The following is a 20033-nucleotide window of genomic DNA, read 5'->3' on the forward strand; positions in this document are numbered from 1 at the left end:
CCATTTTCCTCTAGAATTTAAGTTTTTGGCCCATTTTAAAGTTGGTTTTATATATGGTGTAAGATAAATGGTTAACTTCATTCTCTTATTTGTAGAAAATAATGACTGTAAATTATTATTATGATGATAAGCTCTTACTATTTAGTTCTGGCTGGCCTAGAATTTGTTCTGTAGACCAAGCTGGCCTTGAACTCAAAGATCACTTGCTAGTGCACGACCACACCCAGTACCCAACTTCATTCTCTTTCCACTAGACATCCGCACATCTCAGCAACATTCCTCAAATACGAAAGAGTAGAACAAAAAACCATGGGATTTTTGGTACTGTATTGTTTTAATTAATATCCTTTTCAAAAATCAGTTGACTGAACTTGAGGAGTGGCTCAGTGGTTAGGAGCACTGGCCGCTATCCTGAAGAACCAGGGCTTCAATTCCTAGCACCCACATAGTGACTCTCACAGCCATCTATAACTCTAGTTCCAAGACATCCTATGCCCTCTTCTGATTTTCTTGGGCACTGCATGCACATGGTGCATTGACATACATACCAGCAAAACATAAATAAAAAGAAATTTTAAAAAATGAGTCGATCAAGTCTAGTCTATTGAATATCTGTGCTTGCGTCAATCCCACTGTTGCTGTTGTTTATGTGTGTGGAGATGGGAGATGTGTTTGGACGTGTCGTAGCTTGCTTGTGGAAGTCAGGACAGCTTGTGGAAGTTGTTTCTGTCTTTCTCCCATATCAGTCCTGAGGCTTGAATTAGGTTGTCAGGCTTGGCAGCAAGCCCTGTTACCCACTGACCCATCTCACTTGCTCTAGTTCTATTGGCTTTAATTCTCTGGCTTTGGTAAGTTAGGATATATGCATCTTCTTTTAACTGTGGTGAGTTTGGAGTAGTTTGGTTTGGGATTTTTTGAGACATGGTCTCCCTGTGTAGCACATCGTGACCTCGAACTCTCCATTTTAGTCCTTGGCCCCTGAGGGCCACCACACCTAACCTGTTTGGGTTTTGTTGTGTTCTGTTTATTTTCAAGATTGTTTTGTCTGCTCTGAGTCTTTCCATTCCATATGAATTTAGAGATTGGCTTTTTCATTTTGATCAGGACTGCGTGAAATTGGTAGATACTACTGGAGTATTAACATTATAATGATAAGTTTTCTAGTCTGTGAAGATAGAATGTTTCCACTTATGTCCTTATTTTCTTTCAGCATTATTTTATATTACATTTCCTTGCTTTTTTAGTCCTACATTTTTCTTTCTTTATTTATGTATTTATTTTGTTTTATGTGCATTGGTGTTTTATCTGTATATATGTCTGTGTGAGGGTGCTGGATCATTTGGAACAAACAGTTACAAGCAATTGTGAGCTGTCCTGTGGGATTTAAACCTGGGTCCTCTGGAAGAGCAGCCAGCTCTTAACCCCTGGGCCACCGTTCTAGCCCTAGACTTTTCATTTTGATGCTGTTAGAACATAGTTTCTTAATTTTCTTTTTCTAGTTTTTTATTTAAAGTGCATAGAAAAACAATGATTTTTGGTATTGATCTCATACTTTTAGCTCTTTTAAGTTCATTTGTTAGCTCTAAATGTTCTTGTATAGCTTTAGGATTTTCTGTTATCTAGAAACTAGTAGTTTGTTTTCTGCCCACTTGAGTTGCAGTTGGGTTTTTTTCTTGCCTTAACTGCTCTGCCTGGGGTTTCTGCTGTAGTGTGGACTAGAAGCCAGAAGAACAGGCATAGTTGCTTTCCTCCTGACCTCAGAAAAATTTTCAGCTTTCTTTCCTTTCCTGTGCTGTTAAGTCTAGATTCATGGGTTCTAGGTTTTGTTCATTTTGTTTTTAATAGGTGTTCTATTTAAGATTGAAGAAATTCATTGCTAAATGTGATTTATATTTTTCTTTAATTGCAAGTGGATATATTAGATATTTAAAAATCGGGGGGGGGGTTATACTAAGGTAACTGTATATAAGTTTGAGAGTTTGATTCTCTTGATGTAGTGTATTAAGTTTCTCATGATTTTCAGATGCCGTGTGTTCCTAGGACAAATCCTACTTGCTTATGTGGCTGGATTTATTTTTTTTTTATTTATTTATTATGTATACAATATTCTGTCTGTATGCCTGAAGGCCAGATGAGGGCGCCAGACGTCTTTACAGATGGTTGTGAGGCACCATGTGGTTGCTGGGAATTGAACTCAGGACCTTTGGAAGAGCAGGCAATGCTCTTAACCACTGAGCCATCTCTCCAGCCCCGCTGGATTTATTTTTATTGAGGATTTTAGAGCCATAATTCATGAAATACTGCCTACACTCCATAGATAAATGTTGGTCTTGGTTTTCTGGTGATGGTCTTACAGTTGGGGCATGTTAGTTGCTTGTCTTTCTCATTGCTGTACCGTATCTAACAAAAGTAACTTAAAAAAGGAGTGGTTTGCCGGGCGGTGGTGGTGCACACCCTTAATCCCAGCACTTGGGAGGCAGGGGCAGGCGGATCTCTGTGAGTTCGAGGCCAGCCTGGTCTACAGAGCGAGTTCCAGGACAGGCTCCAAAGCTACAGAGAAACCCTGTCTCGAAAAAAAAAAAAAAAAAAAAAAGGAGTGGTTTATCTTGGCCCTTGGTTCTTGAGTACTTGTGTCAGTTGGGCACACTGCTAGCAGTGCCTTCTAGACGCCACAGTGACATATTCCTCTAATATACTCCAGTGCTCCTTTCTTAGTTACATATTTTGAGGCCTTTTTTTCTCAGCATATGATCTATTCAGTTATTTTATTTAATCTATTTCTTAGTTACAGATTAGGTTTATTCTTCCCATTTGGCATTTTAAACAATGCTCCAGAGACTGATGTTAACTGTAAGTCATTTTGCACACAGGTGAGCTTATCCATAACAGCTCTGTGTGCAGGGTGTCACCTGTGTGACAGGGTTTCTCTGTAGAACAGGTTTGGTTGTCCTGGAGCTCACTCTGTAGACCAAGCTGGCCTCAACCTCACAGATTTCCGCTTGCCTCCACCCCAGGAGTGCTGGGATTAAAGGCATGCACCACCACCTGGCTATTATACCATTTCTAAGATTTGGAGTTCTGAGTCAACTCAATAGCTCTATATTTCAGAAAAATGCCAATTCTGACCTGTTTAGTGTTTTCTTTTTTTTCTCTCTTTTTTTTCCATTTTTTATTTTGAAATTAGAATGCTGGAGAGGAACTGACTATACTTAATAGTCACTGTAGGTATGGTTCTTTTTCTTCTTTTTGTCATATAACCTTACTGAAAGTTGAAAGCATTCATTTTCCCTTTAAAAGTTGGACATTGGGGGCTAGAGAGATGGCTCAGTGGTTAAGAGCTTTGCCTGCTCTTCCAAAGGCCCTGAGCTCAATCCCAGCAACCCCATGGTGGCTCACAACCATCTGTAATGAGTTTGGTGCCCTCTTCTGGCCTGCAGAGACATGCAGGCAGAACACTGAATACATAATAAATAAATAAATTTTTTCTTAAAAAAAACCTTAAGAAATAATAAAAATTAAGTTTAAAAAATAAATAAAAGTTGGACATCATGTTTATTAGGTAATGTACAAATGCCTGGATGACTAAGTTTTACGTATTGGAAAAATAATGTCTGAGGATAGCATGCACTGCAGCATAGGTCATTAGAAAGACAGTTTGGTGTACAAATGCTTGTTGTGTATTTTGGTCTTGTGCTTTCCTCTTTTCATTGTAGCTGTAGGCTGTGTTTCAGAACCGTTTCCGTTACATTCCTTGGTGAAGGAGCTAGGTGATAAACGTGTTTGAAACCACTTTATACTAGTCTTTCATCTTCCAAACTCAGGACTTTTTTTTTAAATATATACTGCTAATTTTATAATTTCTATTGTAGTCCAGTGTGAAAAAAGCCAGTATTAAAATTCTGAAAAATTTTGATGAAGCAATAATTGTGGATGCTGCAAGTCTGGATCCAGAATCTTTATATCAACGGACATATGCAGGGTAAGCTTAACTTGTGTAGAATTTAGCATCTTTTAAAAATTAAAAAAAATTTAAATACCCAGCATTTTTATATATCATGTAATATAGTGATTATAAGAAAGCCAAGCATTGTGGCCCATCTTTAATTCCAGCACTCAAGATACAGGGACAGATCTTTGTGAATTCCAGGCCAGCAAATCTGGAGACCCAAGTTCATTCAACTCCTGGAACCATGGTGGACGGAGAGAATCAACTCCCCAAAATTTCTCTCACCTCCACATGCATGTTGTGGCACATATATAGCTGCATTTACACACGTGGCAGGTACATGCATAACATCAAATTACAAAACAAAGGGTTTTTTGTTTTTTTCGAGACAGGGTTTCTCTGTAGGTTTGGAGCCTGTCTTGGAACTAGCTCTGTAAACCAGGCTGGCCACAAACTCACAGAGATCCACCTGTCTCTGCCTCCCAAGTGCTGGGATTAAAGGTGTGCGCCAATACCGCCTGGCTTTTTTGTTTGTTTTGTTTTTTGAGGGGGGAGTGTTTTTGATTTTTGGGGGGGTGGGTTATTTGTTTGTTTTTGGAGACAGGGTTTCTCTGTGGCTTTGGGGCCTGTCCTAGAACTAGCTCTTGCAGACCAGGTTGGCCTCTAACTCACAGAGATTCACCTGGCACAAAACAAATTTTAAAGGAAGACTGTAGGGGTTTCTTGAGTTTTCAAGTCTGTCCACTTCTTGGCATGCTATTTAACCTATTAGTGTCTCATATTTAATACTGCAGCTCACTAAAGGGCATAAAGGAAGTCGTACATGAAAAACACTTAAAACGGTGTCTGCCGTCTAGGAAGCATGTGGAATGCATCACTCCCATCTTCTCTCCACTAATATGTATCAGATTGATGATATCATAGTTACATGCTGTGTTCTAGGCTGCCTGCTTTACACATTCCATTGGATTCACATTTTACCTATTTTATTTAGTCACTTGTTTTGAGACAGGGTCTCACTATGTAGTCTTGACTGGCTTGGAATTCAGTACATATACCAGGCTCACAGAGATCTGTGTGCCTCAGCCTCCCCAGTGCTAGATTAAAGGCATGTGCCACCTTGTAAGGCCATTTTAGCTATTTTAAAGTCTGGATCTTAAAAACAAAAATACACATAAAGTGAAAAGATGCTGACGTTGCTTGTTTGTTAGGTACTTATTAGGAATGTACTTAGTGGGGTTTTGAGCCTAGAATACAACGACAGCAGGATAGTTCACTTACTGACATAGACTAGGTACACATAAAGTAACTTCTTTCCTAAATGTGGGTTGATGACTACTTAAACCTATGTAGATTTGATTTCCTTTTCTATGTGTGTGAATACCCTACCCTCAGTGTGGTTTGATGGACACATAAACTTGTATAGATATGATCACTTACCCTGTACTTGATCTTAACAGTTTGTGAAAGGGATTTCACCATGCCTTAATGCTTTTGTCAGAAATCAACAGTGGCATTTGGATGGCTGAGAAGTCTAGAAAAAAGCTTCGAGGAAAACAAAAAGTTTAATCACATTGTCTTTGAAAGTACACAATGGCTGTATCAGCTTTATAGTAATCTTTTTTAAGTGTGTGTGTGGTTATGTGATATGTATATGTGGGTACACATGTCGTGGTGCAGATGTGGAGGCCAGAGAACCCACTTGGTTGAGTTGGCTCTCTGTTTTCACCACCCTCTGGGTGTGAACTCTGATTCCAGGCTGCTGCTGAAAGTGCCTCTACCCACTGAGCCATCTTGCCTGCCTGGGTTTTGAGTAATGTTTAATGATTAGAGTGACCTTTTGAAAATAGCAGACAAAGGGCTTGCTGTGCAAGTATGTGGATTGGACCTGAGTCCGACCTCCACCACCTACGCAAAAACGCAGGCGTGGGTTTGTATTTTTAAACTGGGGAAGCAGGAAGGATCCTTGGGAGCTCATTGGCTGTCCAGTCTAAGGCGGTGGTGGCACACGCCTTTAATCCCAGCACTCGGGAGGCAGAGGCAGGCGGATCTCTGTGAGTTCTAGACCAGCCTGGTCTACAAGAGCTAGTTCCAGGACAGGCTCCAAAGCCACAGAGAAACCCTGTCTCGAAAAACAAACAAAAAAAGAAAGAAAGAAAGTCAATTGGTGCTAGTGCACATCTTTAATCCCAGCACTTGGGAGGCAGAGGACCTGTGAGTTCAAGGTCAGCCTGGTCTACAGACTGAGTTCCAGAGCTACACGAAAAATCCCTATCTCAAAAAACAAAAAAGAGAGTTGATAGTCAAGCATGATGGTTCATGTCTTTTATTACAGCAGAGGCAGGACGATTTCTTTCTATAGCAAGTTCTAAGACAGCCAGGGCTACATAGAGACTCTGTCTCAAAAAAAAAAGAGGGAGAGAGAAAGAGAGAGACCACCACCAGTCAGTTACAAAATGTTTCTTTTTTTTAAAATATTTGTTTATTTATTTATTATGTATACAATATTCTGTCTGCATGTATGCCTTCAGGCCAGAAGAGGGCATCAGATCTCATTGCAGATGGTTGTGGGCCACCATGTGGTTGCCGGGAATTGAACTCAGGACCTTTGGAAGAACAGGCAGTGCTCTTAACCACTGAGCCATTTCTCCAGCCCCAAAATGTTTCATTTACATATATATATTAAAATACTAAATGGGTCAGAAAAGAATTGGTGATTTTTTTTCACTTTCATTGTTAAAGATTTCATTGTTTTAGTTTTATTGTTTTATCACCTGTGAAGTTTTTTTCAAGGCAAATAAATTTGTGTGTGTTGGTATGCTGACACACATACATGCCATATAATATAAAAACTCCTAGAAAGAATGTCTGTAAAATAAGACCCCCTTCCCAGAGTAAAATAATACATAGATACCAGAACACATGCTTCACTTCTCTTAACTTGTAGTTACAAATAGGTTTGTTTTTTGTTTTTTAATTAAAAGAATGAGCTTGGGCTAAAGAGGTGGCTCAGCAATTAAGAGCACTGAATACTCTTCCAAAGAACCCGAATTCAGTTCCCAGCACCCACATAGTAGCTAACAGCTGTCTGTAACTCCAAGATCTGACACTCTCATACAGACAGACATCCACACACAGGCAAAATACCAGTGCAAATAAAATTTTACAAAAGAGGTTGGCAGTAAGTTCACGTAAGTTTAATGTCCCCTTTGATCACTCGTAAGGGATGATTTTCTTCCCTTCCTGCTCAGGCAGTCACTGTTACACGGTTGTACATTTTCTGCTGCTCGTTTTTGTGTAACTGATATTACACGCTGTCCTGTTTTTAGTGATTTCCTTCATGAGTTTAGGGGAGAGTTTTGGTTGGTTGTCTTAGTTTTGTTGTCTTCTGGACTGACCTAGCATGCACTGTACACTTCAGAACTACAGTTTCATCCCAAAGTTGTCATATATTTTGATCATGTAAAGGAAATCAGACTTTTTTTGGTTTCTTCTTTTGCAAAACTGTCTTGGCTAGTCTTGTGTCTATTCTCTGTATGAAATTCAGAACTTGGATTACCTACTATTATGTTTCATAAACCTTTTTGGGGGTTTTAAAAGGAATTCCATTGAATTAGATAATGTCTCCGTGAAAAGAGGTTCTGTTTCAAATAAACCTCACTTTGAATAACTTGAATTGCTATGAATTGTATTTCCAGCTATTGAACTATAGATGAGCTACTTAAACTTGGTTTTGAATTTTAGAAATTACATTCTTCTTCTCATCCTGTTTAGGAAGATGTCCTTTGGAAGAGTCAGTGACTTGGGGCAGTTCATCCGGGAATCTGAGCCTGAGCCTGACGTAAAGAAATCTAAAGGTTGTATGTAGTAGTTTTTATTCTTTATAGTAAGCTTTTGCTCACATTAGATACTAAATATGTAAGTGAAGGATTATTTAAGGTTTAAAGTGATTTTTAACTACCAGATTTTTTTTAACTCTCTCGTATGGGAACTTTGTGTAAATACCTCTACAAAATCTCTTCCTTTGAGTAAAAAGTTATTGAACTTGACTTTGCTACTACAGAAGGTGCAGCAGGAAGGGATACATTGTTTTTCCTTTTTATTTAAAGATATACATCCAGTCTATGTTGGCCTTGTGTCTTATCCTGTGACCCTTTAGTTTATTAAATTTCCTAAGTTACTGAAGATTATTATGAAATATGTAAGGAAAATAATAAGTTGAAATCCAAATCCTTTATATAACAGTCAGTAGAAGAATGACTTGGTCAAGACTTAAGCTTTAGTGTTGCATGAATAAAAACCGACAGACAGATATTGGGGTTCAAACTGAAGATGAGGAAAGCAAAGCAGTCAACCACTGGAGAGTTCTTACCTCTACCAAGGCTAAGCGAACCTGTGCTCAGCTGACTGCAGACTGAGACCCTGAGCTCCTGTCTGCTCCCATCTTTATTCCTCTCTAGGGCTGGGATTAAAGGCATGCACCATCACTGCCCGACCTCTGTGGCTAACTAGTGTGGCTGCTAAGATTAAAGGTGTATGCCACCACTGCCTGGTCTGTATGGCTGACCAGTGTGGCTAACTTTGCACTCTGATCTTCAGGCAAGCTTTATTTATTAAGGCACAAATAAAATATCACTACAATTCAGACCAAAGTCTTGTTTCTTTTTTTATTGCGTGTATTTGGTATATAGACGTGTTTACTCACTTGCACTGGCGTGGGACTGTTTTCCTTAATCACACCTTTTATTTTTGAAACAGGGTCTCTAACAAAACCTGAAATTTGCCTTTCAGCTAGACTGACTGACCAATCAAACCCCACCCCCCATCTTGTCTCCACCAACTTATATGCCAGCAGTGAGGTTACAGATGTGCAGCTGCACCCAACTTTTTATGTGGGTTCTGGGAATCTGAACACAGCAAGCACTTAAGCACTTTGCCCACTGAACCGTCTCCTAAGCTCCTCTTCTTTCTTTCTTACTTTTTTATTTCAACAGAGTCTCACTGAATAGTCCTAGCTGGCCTGGATTTCACATACATCTGTCTTCTGTCTCCTGAGTACTGAGATTAAAGGCATACACGCACACCTAACTGTTCTTTTTTTTTTTTTAATGAAAATGCATTCTTTGTTACTGATTCCAGTTTCAAATCATTGGTTCACCCAAGAAATTTTTGGAAACAAATGTGGATCCATTCAGATGACATCTAGAACTTGTCAGATACTAACTTTGCAAAAGAAAATGCCCTACTTTATATATTTAAAATAGGAGCTGTTGTTATTCTTTTGGGTTTAATAGCACTGTTTTCTTTTGTGCTTTATCTGTTTTTAAATGCAAATATATACGTGCATGATATATATATATGCTTTTTTTTTTTTGGTTTTTCGAGACAGGGTTTCTCTGTGGCTTTGGAGCCTGTCCTGGAACTAGCTCTGTAGACCAGGCTGGTCTCGAACTCACAGAGATCTGCCTGCCTCTGCCTCCCGAGTGCTGGGATTAAAGGCGTGCGCCACCACCGCCCGGCCTATGTATGTATTCTTAATGTAGGGTGTGTGTGTGTGTGATGTTTAGATGTGTGAGTATGAGTATCTCCACCTCCTCCTCTGCATAGGAGTACTAGGATTGCATGCACACACTACCACACCTGGTTTTCACCTGGGTGCTGGTGATCGAACCCAGTTTCTCACTCTTGCACAAGTGCTTTACTCCCTGGGCCTTAATACAATTATATTTTGATAAAGAATTTCACTACTATGTTCATGAATGATCTACTTTTTTAAGGAAAAATGCAAAAATTATTGCATTTTTTAAGGAAAAATGCAAAAGTTATTGAAGAACAAAGAGAGCTTGCTTTCGAGTTGACTTCATTTACCTATATAATCGATTTATTTCCTGTTTCATCAGAGGTGTCTAAGGTGTTTGGGTCAAGAGTGTAGAAAGTAAAGAAAATGTGAAACATTTTCTTTTTAGTGCTGGTACATGCTAAGCAGTGTTCTACTAAGCTGCGCCCATAGCCAGTAAATGACTTTTGAGTTCTCTGTTTCTGTTCATCCTAATTATTCAATCTCCTCACGCCATTCATTCTAAAAAACATTAAGTGTCTACTGTGCCTAGGAGAAAACAAGTGCTGTTTTCTCTACAACTCACATGACAGCGGAGGAGACAGTAAACAGATAAATGTCACTTACGCATCTGTTAAATACTTAGTTATGAGTGTAAAAGGCAGGATAATGGATTGTCAGAGAAGTGGGAAGTAGCATTTGAAAGGTAATATTCAGAAAGGTTAGCCTAGGCTCAAGGTGGCCCAAGGTTCCAGGAAGAGAGGGGTATGGGTCTAGCAGTGTCTGGAGGGAGTAGAGGACTGAATTGAAACACAGCAAATGAGCAAGGGCCAAGACCAGTGTGTCCAGAGTAGATGGTAGTAAGGAGCACTGCAGAGATTAGAGAGCTCGTGGTCCATTGGATTAGAGAGGTGATGTGGCGTGACTTGTTGAAGGAAGTGTTTTGGCAGCCAGTTGTGCTGAACACAGCAGTTTAGGGAAGTAAAGAGGCTTTTAGTCAGTGTCTAAGTCAGGAATGGTGCTCATGAGCTAGGCTCAGAGTAGAAAAGCAGTTTGGTTTGTGTTCTATTAGAGGAATAGGCAACAGGATTACATTTCTGCCAGCAATTCCTTCCATTAAGATGATTATGGGTTTTTGTTAGTTTTAATTTAAGGTTTCTTTTATGTATATGAGGCTTTTTTTTTTGTCTGCAAGTTTTTTTTTAAAGATTTATTTATTTATTATGTATACAACATTCCTTCCATGTATGTTTGTATGCCAGAAGAGGGAACCGGATCTCATTATAGATGGTTGTGAGCCACCATGTGGTTGCTGGGAATTGAACTCAGGACCTCTGGAAGAGCAATCAGTGCTCTTAACCTCTGAGCCATCTCTCCAGCCCCCTTGCCTGCAAGTTTTATGTGCATGCCTGATGCCCATGGTGGGCAGAAGAGGGGCTCGGATCTTTTGAGACTGGGGTTACAGATGATTGTGAGCTACCATATGATGCTATGAACTGAACTTGGGTCCTCTGCAGAAGCGACAAGTGCTCTTAACCCCTGATCTAACTCTCCAGCCTGTTACTTCGACTCTTTCTTTGTTGTTGTTTTTGTGTTTTTGTTTTTCGAGACTCTTAATAAGACACATTCCACGAAATCAAGGCTAATAGTTTATACTGTTTGAGTAAGCATGTCTGTAGACACTGCTGTGTCTTTTGGTTGTCAAGATGGCTCTTTAAATCACATGGGTTTTGGTGATCCAGGAGCATAGAGATTGATCGTTACATTCAGAAAATACTTCAGCCATCCTGAGTGCCAAGCACTATGCCAAATGTCATAGCTATAAATAAAAGGGTGTGGTCTGTCAGTTTTTCTCTGGCTTGGTTCCTTTCTTTGACTTCTGACCTGTTAAACATATCGGGTTAATTCCAGCATTATCTGCCTTCTAGATTTTTCTAATTATGTTACTAAGTTTACTTTTCTTGCCAATTCTTATAAACTGGAAATTATACGTTTTAGCAGAAAATATTTGTCTGTAGTATTGTTCAAAGATTCTTCGTGGTAGTGTGTGGCACACTTAATTCAAGCACTTGGGAGGCTGACGCAGGCAGAGAGCTCTGTGAGTTTGAGGCCAAAAATTGAGACTCCCGCCTAATATTGAAGTTATATATTAAAATACCACCTAAAAAGAGCTACAGAACATTTAATAGCAGTTTAGCATACAAAATGGAGGGGCGTGAGATTTTACTTTTCATTTCCCCCTTATCCTCTACTGTGAAACAAGGACTGAACTAGAGAATGCATCATGGTCAAGTGTCAGGTCCAGACGTTACTGCTTTGTCATGCTTGTCATCCACCCTCTTCCTTCCTACCTGGATAAAATCTGTCCTCCTTGCTGGAACCTAGGATCGCCCCTTCTGGTCGCTATGCTGTTGCTCTCTCACAAGCCCAGCTCTAAAATTGAGCTATGCCTTGCAGTTCTAAAGTGTCTTCCTTCAGAGGAACTTCTGTGGTTGCTGCCCTGCTGTGGTCTGTGTGCAGTGCTTTGTTCCTCATTTCAGTATTCTTTCTCAGACTGCCTGCCCACAGGAGCCACCAGCATACTGTTGTATAGCTTTCCTCTTGCGTAATTGCAACATTAGCACTGTGAACTCAGGGGTGGTGTATCTTTATTTGGCAATATATTCTGTTTCTAAAATTGTGCCTACCAGATAATAGTCAACATTTGTTGATAAATTAATTTTTAAATTCTATTATGTGATTATGTGAGTGATAAAACTATGAGCTATATTTCAGAACAAAGTCATTTTTAAATTTGGTTGCCTTTTTCATAGACATGTAAGTTTTGTTAGTTTTTTTTTGTTTTTTCAAGACTGGGTTTCTCTGTGAAACTGTCCTGGAACTCGCTTTTTAGGCCAGACTGGCGTTGAACTCACAGAGATCCGGCCTGCCTCTTCCTGCCGAGTTGTGATTAAAGGCAAGTGCCACCCCCACCTGACTAGTTTTCTTATCTATGCATACACCACCATTTGATCTGCAGACACTCAAAAGATACTGCTCTTGCCCTAAGCAGTGAGAACTTACTAGAGTTTTCAAGCTAGTGTAGATCTTAGATGATCCACAAATGAAGAAACTGTGGCCTCAAGAGGTTTGTGGCTTAGATTAAAGTGTTCTACTGTAATGAAATAGTCTAGCAAAGGCAACTAAAGGGAGAAAGGGCTTATACTGTCTCACAGTCAAGGGTACACTCCATCATGGCAGGGAACAGGAGGAGGCAGGAGGAGCTTGAAGCTGCTGGTCACATCAGATCCACAGCCGGAGCAGAGAATGGTAAATGCATGCGGGTGCTCAGTTCCCGTACCTCATCTATAGACTCCAAAACTCGAACCAGAGAATGGTGTCGCCTACAGTGTCAAGATTGACAGTTAACACTATCATCACACATAGCAACTCCAGGGGTTTGACTCAGATTATCCTTTGATGAGAGTTTTGAGTTTAACTCCCTTGCTCTGCCTGCCTTGCTAAGGACAACTGACTGATTTTTTTTTTTTTTTGGTTTTTCGAGACAGGGTTTCTCTGTGGTTTTTGGAGCCTGTCCTGGAACTAGCTTGTGTAGACCAGGCTGGTCTCGAACTCACAGAGATCCGCCTGCCTCTGCCTCCCTAGTGCTGGGATTAAAGGCATGCGCCACCACCGCCTGGCTTTTTTTTACTTTTTTTTTTTGGTGAATTTTTATCCTTTACTGAACTATAACTCTGATTTGACTTTTAAAACCCTGGTAATAGAGCACAAAGATAAAGATTAAGTTTTAAGAAAGATCCGGATGCTGGCAAAATGGCTCAGTGGGTAAAGATTCTTGCCATGCCAGCCTGGCAACCTGAGTTCAGTCCCCAGAACCTATGCCAGCTCCACAGAATTGTTCTCTGATTTCCACATTTGGGTCATAGCACATTCTTGCCCCTCTCCCCCAGTAATAATAATAAGTATATATTTAATTAAAAGTGCTTGTGAATATCTTAGATGTTTCTGAAAATATGAGAACTTTTATTTCAGGACAAACAGAGTAAGTTATATTTCAAAAAATAGCAAGGGACTGGGTAGATGGTTCAATAGTTAAGAAACTTTTTATCTTGCGAGGGAACTCAAGTTCACTTCTCAGCACTCAAGGGCAAGTGACTTACAACCATGCATAATTTCAACTCCATGGGAGACAGAAGCAGGCAGATCTCTGAGTTTGAAGCCATCCTGATCTATAGATCAAGTTCTGGAACAGCCAGAGCTACACAGAGAAACCCTGTCTTACAAACAACAACTGGGTGGTAGTGGTACACTCCTTTAATTCCAGTACTCTGGAGGCAGAAGCAGATTGATATCTGAGTTTGAGGCTAGTCTGGTCTAGAGTGAGTTCCTGGACAGCCAGGATTACACCAAAGAAACTGTGTGTCTCAAAAAACAACATAAAAATCATAAGTCTTAATAGCAAGGAATTCAAAAATATGTGAGCTTGTGTCCCTTCAGTGGCACCCCTCCTTGTCCCTGTCTTTGGGAGAGCCCTTCTGTGCCTCAGTCTGGAGACTAAACTCTGAACTCTATGGTACATGGTTTCAGAGCTAACTGCTGGCCAGAAGTATTTTTCCAGCAGTAAAATTTGAAAGAAATTGTGCTGAATAGAGATAGATATCAAGAAGACTGTCAGTCTGTAGGAGTGGTACTAAGAAGGGAATTTGAAGTGAGATAAGATGTTAGCAGGAATTAGAAGGAAGAGTCCAGCCTGAAGGTTGGAAGTCAGGCAGTTGCAGTAGTGAGCACGTAATTCATCAGCCGGGTGAGATTTTATTGACCCTGCTTTGCAATAACTGATGATCAGATTAGTATTTAACACCTCAAACGGAGGGCTGGAGGGATGACCTGGTGGGTAAGAATGCTTGTTGCTCTTTCAGGAGACTGGAATCTAGTTTCTAGGACCCACATAAGGTGGCCCAAAACCACCTAGAACTCCAGCTCCAGGGGAGCCAGTGCTCACTCTAGCTTCCATGGGATCCTACACCCATGTGCACAGACACATAGCAACAAATAAGTAAATTTTTTTGTTGTTGTTTTGTTTTTTGAGACAGTGTCTTTATTATGTAGTTCTGACTGTCTTGGAACTTACTATATAGACCAGGCCAGCCTTAAATTGACAGATCTCCGCCTGCCTCTGTCTCTGAGTGCTGAGATTAAAGGCATGTGCCTCCACTGCCAGGCAATTTTCTTTCTTCTTTCTTTTCTTTTCTTTTTTTTTCTTTTTTCTTTCTTTCTTTCAGGAAAACCTTCAATAATAAAAAATATTGAAGGAAAAAGATCTGGATTTTGTATTTTTTGTGAATGGTCTATCTAGGCTCATTTTAGCTACTGAATTAATTAGGATCTTACCTGAAGAATTAATCTGTGGCTAGTGAGATGACTCAGGGAGTAGAGGCATTTATGGCCAAACTTGACAACCTTAATTCAGTTCCTAGGACACCCATGGTGAAAGGAAAGAACCTATTCTTCTGAGTTGTCGTCTTGAGTTCTACAGTTAGGAATTCCCACCAGCTCCCACCAACCCCCAATAAATAAATGATGTCTTGAATGTGTTTGTGTTTTAGAGAAAAGAAATACTGCTCTTGCCTGTTGTTGCCCGCCTTTAATCCCAACACTCAGGAGGCAGAGACAGGCAGATCTGTGGATTCAAAGCTAGCCTGGTCTACAAAGTGAGTTCCAGGACTACACAGAGAAATTTGAAGGAATAGTTCAAACTGAAGAGAAAAACAAATTCATTCATCAGTCTCCTGATGTGTTGATAGATTCTTATACCAAACCATTATATTGATTAAGGATTTGTTTTCAATGATAGCTACAAGTCTAACATTAACCACCTTCATCTGCTGAGAAGAGTAGAAGAAAAATCCAGAATCCTGAAACAGCTATTTAGAAGCATTTTAAGTCACGATTTTCACAAAGTTATTGTAAACATTGTGTTATAGAAATGATATGAACTGTTTTTATTAATGTTTTTAATAGGAAACTAGGAAAGAATATCCATGTCTAAGAGATACCTCCAGAATCATTTGTAACGTAAAATTACATTAAAATCCATATTCATTTTGGCTTTGCTCACCAGGATTCATGTTCTCACAAGCTATGAAGAAGTGGGTGCAAGGAAATACTGATGAGGTGAGTTACAGAAGCAGGGAACCTACCCTTGTCTGAGGAAGGCTGCATGTCTCTTCCTGTGGTTCCTTGTTACACAGATGACACGTCAGTGCCCTCTTATTCTGGTTGTAACAAGGAAGGCTCCACTTAGCATTTAATAATTGCCCAGTGGTAACAATAGAAGTATCTTCAGAGACTGTGACCACTGCCACCGCCACCAGGTCACTGATGTAAAGACAGAAGTGGAGATGTTTTCTTCGGCAGTTTCAGTGGTAGTTTTAGCAGGAATTGTGTGGAATAGTTAAGTACATTGAGAGATTAGAGTGGACAGAGAAAAGTGTTCTATTTTGACCTCAAACATAGAAAGTAATCACGATGTTGGCTACTCGTTAGCTGACTCTGTAAGACCGTGAGGTACATGTTAATATATCACAGCCAGCGGTGCCCAGATTCTTTGATATATAGGGAAGGTGCTTTACCCAAATGATAAGCATGTTTGGAAGACTGATTATATGTATCTTGATTCTCCTAACAAAGGGTCTTTATCAACAATGTGAATAACTTCTTTCAGGCTCAAGAGGAACTAGCTTGGAAGATTGCTAAAATGATAGTGAGTGACGTTATGCAGCAGGCACACTGTGATCAACCATTGGAAAAATCTACGAAGGTAAGGGTGACTTGCATTCTGACTTAGCCTTTCTTTGCTGGGGTTTGTTGTTGTTGTTGTTGTTTGTTTGTTTGAGACAGGGTCTTAATGTAGCCCAGGCTAGGCTCAAAGTCTTCTGACTGATGTCCACCTAGAACTTCTGATCTTCCCACTTCTGCATACCAATTGCTAGAATTATTGGCTGTGCCATCAAAACTGGTTTGTTTGGTGCTGGGAGCAACCCTTGGGCTTTGCGAATATTACAGAAGCTCTCTACCAAATGAACTGTTTCTCTGCCCCTGGCCTGGCTTTTGTAAAGTAAATAAATAAACACACTGGCACATATATTGATTGTTTAATAATAATTTTAAAAAGAGGAGCTAGAATTAGGACTCTATGGTTAAAAGTACATACTGCTCTTGCTTGGGTGGGTCCTGAATTTGGTTCCCCAAATCCACAACCACCTGTAACACCAAGTATGATGCCTGCGGATCTCCTCAGATACCTGCACTCATAATACATATGCATATATACATATATATGATATTAGGATACTTCTGTATCTGCCTCTGAAGCATTAGCTGCTATAGGAATTACCTTTCGTCATAAGGAACTGCAAGACTGATGAACTAAACAAAATATATTTCCAGATAGTGGACAGTATGTGATCTTCAAAAGCAGTAGAATTTTTTTCTTTTTCTTTTTTTTTTTTCTTTTGGTTTTTCGAGACAGGGTTTCTCTATAGCTTTGGAGCCTGTCCTGGAACTCCCTTTGTAGACCAGGCTGGCCTCGAACTCACAGAGATCCGCCTGCCTCTGCCTCCCGAGTGCTGGGATTAAAGGCGTGCACCACCACCACCCGGCCAAAAGCAGTAGAATTGAAGTGATTCCCTAGCCCACTGTTGGCAGTTGGCTTCTCAAGTAGAGAAGGCAAGTCTGAACAGAGCCAGATTTGATTAACTTAAAAATGAAAAGGAATATTTAGAGAGGAAAAGCTTGATGTGGTTATTTATAGCAGTTATGAAACGGGGCATCAGAAAAGAAGATGCTGTCCAGAAAAAAAGAGCTATAGAGATACTTGGGAAGGCCCTCAAGTCATTGACCAGATACTAGTCTTCATGGATGTACATGAAAATGCTTATCTCAGGGCTAGAGAGATGGCTCAGAGGTTAAAGAGCACTGACTGCTCTTCCAGAGGTCCTGAGTTCAATTCCCAGCAACCACATGGTGGCTCAAAACCATCTGTAATGAGATCTGACGCCCTCTTCTGGCATGCATGCATACATGGAGGCAGAATGTTGTATACATAATAAATAAATAAATAAATAATGCTTATCTCTAGGGAAAAAAACCCCAAAAGTTAGATGTTGACTGATATCCAAAAGATGGAGCTAGGGGGCTGGAGAGATGGCTCAGTGGTTAAGAGCACCGCCTGCTCTTCCGAAGGTCCTGAGTTCAATTCCCGGCAACCACATGGTGGCTCACAACCATCTGTAATGAGATCTGGCTTGCAAGCAGAGTACTGAGAATACTGTATACATAATAAATAAATAAATCTTTTAAAAAAAAAAAAGATGGAGCTAGGAATAGTTGGTGTTTCTTCTGGCCACAGTAATAAACAAAGAATACTGAGCATTGGGAGTTATGTCTTACTGTTGGAGTTAAGTGAAGCCTAATATATGTCAACAAAGTTTAAAGGCAGTTTGGAAGGATCAGACTACATACAATTGTATGCCAAAACAAAAGTTGCCAGGCAATGGTGGCACATGCCTTTAATCCCAGCACTCAGGAGGCAGAGGCAGGTGAATCCCTGCGAGTTCGAGGCCAGCCTGGTCTACAAGAGCTAGTTCCAGGACAGCTAGGACTGTTACACAGGGAAACCCTGTCTCGAAAAACAAACAAACAAAAAAAAACAAAAGTTAACCCTCCTTAAAAGAGCATAGCATAAAGGTAGAAAGAGAGAATTGACTGACAAAATTGTCCTGACCATCACAGCCCATTGTAGCGTGCGCATCCACCCGTACACATCGTGCCTGACACACACGCACAAAATAATAGTGAATAATAATAGTGAAAATAATAATGATCATAATGATCATGGGAAGCCTTCTCTGAAGAGTGGGTTTAGGGTTGGATGAGAGGGAAGGTGGAGGGAATGGGAGGAGGGGAGGAAGTGGAAACTGGATTTGGCATGTAAAATGAGAAAAGATAGGGTTTTTTTAATTAATTAATTTAAAAAATAAGCAAAATGTGAAAAGAAAATAATAAAATTTAAGAGGAATGTCAAGGCAAACATTATAGTGAGGAGAAATAGAAGACAGGATTTAAAAACCAAAGTTCCTGAAATAAATATTAGGTGGAAAATGACATTGAATGAAATCAGTTGCCATTTAGGAACCATAAGAAAACATTGACTCCTACATGAAGACAAACAGAAAAAAAACTGGAAATATTTTTTAAAAAATGAGTAAAACAAATGCTATTAAACAATGTGTGCCAGCTAACAAACATTTGCGGTCCAAGTTGGGGTACAGAAAAAAAAAAACATAACTAATGATTAAAATTTTTCAAAATTTGATGAAAACTAAATCTGTATATGCAGATTTAGCAAAAATTCTAATTGGGGCCGGGCGGTGGTGGCGCACGCCTTTAATCCCAGCACTTGGGAGGCAGAGGCAGGCGGATCTCTGTGAGTTCGAGACCAGCCTGGTCTACAAGAGCTAGTTCCAGGACAGGCTCCAAAACCACAGAGAAACCCTGTCTCGAAAAACCAAAAAAAAAAAAAAAAAATTCTAATTGGTCTTAATAATAAAAACCCAGTCAGATATTAGGGGGTGAAAGCTGAGAGATCAGAGAAGCAGAGCAGTCAGCCACTAGACTTGGTGAGTTCTTACCTCTACCAATGCTCACATCAAAGAGGCGATCCTATCACTACGAATCCTCAGACTGCTGCTGTCTCTACAAAACCTCGGACAGTATCTGAACCCCTGTCTCCTCCTGCCTTAAATTCCTCTCTCTGCCCAGCCATAACACTCCTGTCTCCACCTCCCTAGTGCTGAGATTAAAGGCGTGGGATCCTAAGTGTAGCCCAGGCTGGCCTTGAACTCACAGTGATCCCTCTGTCTCCTGAGTGCTGGAATAAAGGTGTGTGCCACCACTGCCTGGCCTCTCTGGCTCTAGTGGCTTAGAATAGCTGCAGATGTTTTTTGGCTTTTGGGTTTTTTTTTTTCTCTCTCTCTTTTTTTTTTTTTTCTCGAGACAGGGTTTCTCCGTAGCTTTTGGAGCCTGTCTTGTAGACCAGGCTGGCCTCGAACTCACAGAGATCCGCCTGCCTCTTCCTCCCGAGTGCGCCACCACTGCCTGGCTATGCTGAAGATGTTATTACACACAGGTAAGAACAGCAATCGTTTCGTCAAATGTTAAGCAGGCCAGAAGATGTCTAAGTAGAAGTCAAACAGTGAAGGTGGCTTTTGGTGAGGAAGTTAAATAAAGGGATTTTTTTTTCCTTCTTCAAGCCAAATAAAACGTGAGAGCGTCCATTTCCTCTGACCAAATAGTTAAAATCAATTTAAGAAGATTTTTTCAAGCCAGGTGTGGTGGTAAAACTTAGCTCTCAGGAGCCTGAAGGTGAAGGATCATAAATTTAAAACCAGCCTGTACTCTATAGGGAGTTCAAAAGATGCCTAGCTGCATAATCCTCTAAAAGACAAAACAAGACAGACAACCCAACTA

General features: G+C 40.2%; 1 protein-coding gene across 1 annotated transcript in view; it reads left to right on the forward strand.

Moving 5' to 3' along the window:
* The window catches only part of Akap10 (A-kinase anchoring protein 10), a 68978-nt gene that overhangs the window by 43958 nt on the left and 4987 nt on the right, over positions 1–20033 (forward strand). Inside the window, exons 11-14 of the mRNA XM_075992249.1 lie at positions 3870–3979; positions 7721–7803; positions 15625–15677; positions 16228–16323. Of these exons, the coding sequence (XP_075848364.1) occupies positions 3870–3979; positions 7721–7803; positions 15625–15677; positions 16228–16323 (342 nt within the window). The remainder of the gene's footprint in view (positions 1–3869; positions 3980–7720; positions 7804–15624; positions 15678–16227; positions 16324–20033) is intronic.

This window comes from Microtus pennsylvanicus, chromosome 11, assembly GCF_037038515.1.
Source record: "Microtus pennsylvanicus isolate mMicPen1 chromosome 11, mMicPen1.hap1, whole genome shotgun sequence".
Classification (NCBI taxonomy): domain Eukaryota; kingdom Metazoa; phylum Chordata; class Mammalia; order Rodentia; family Cricetidae; genus Microtus; species Microtus pennsylvanicus.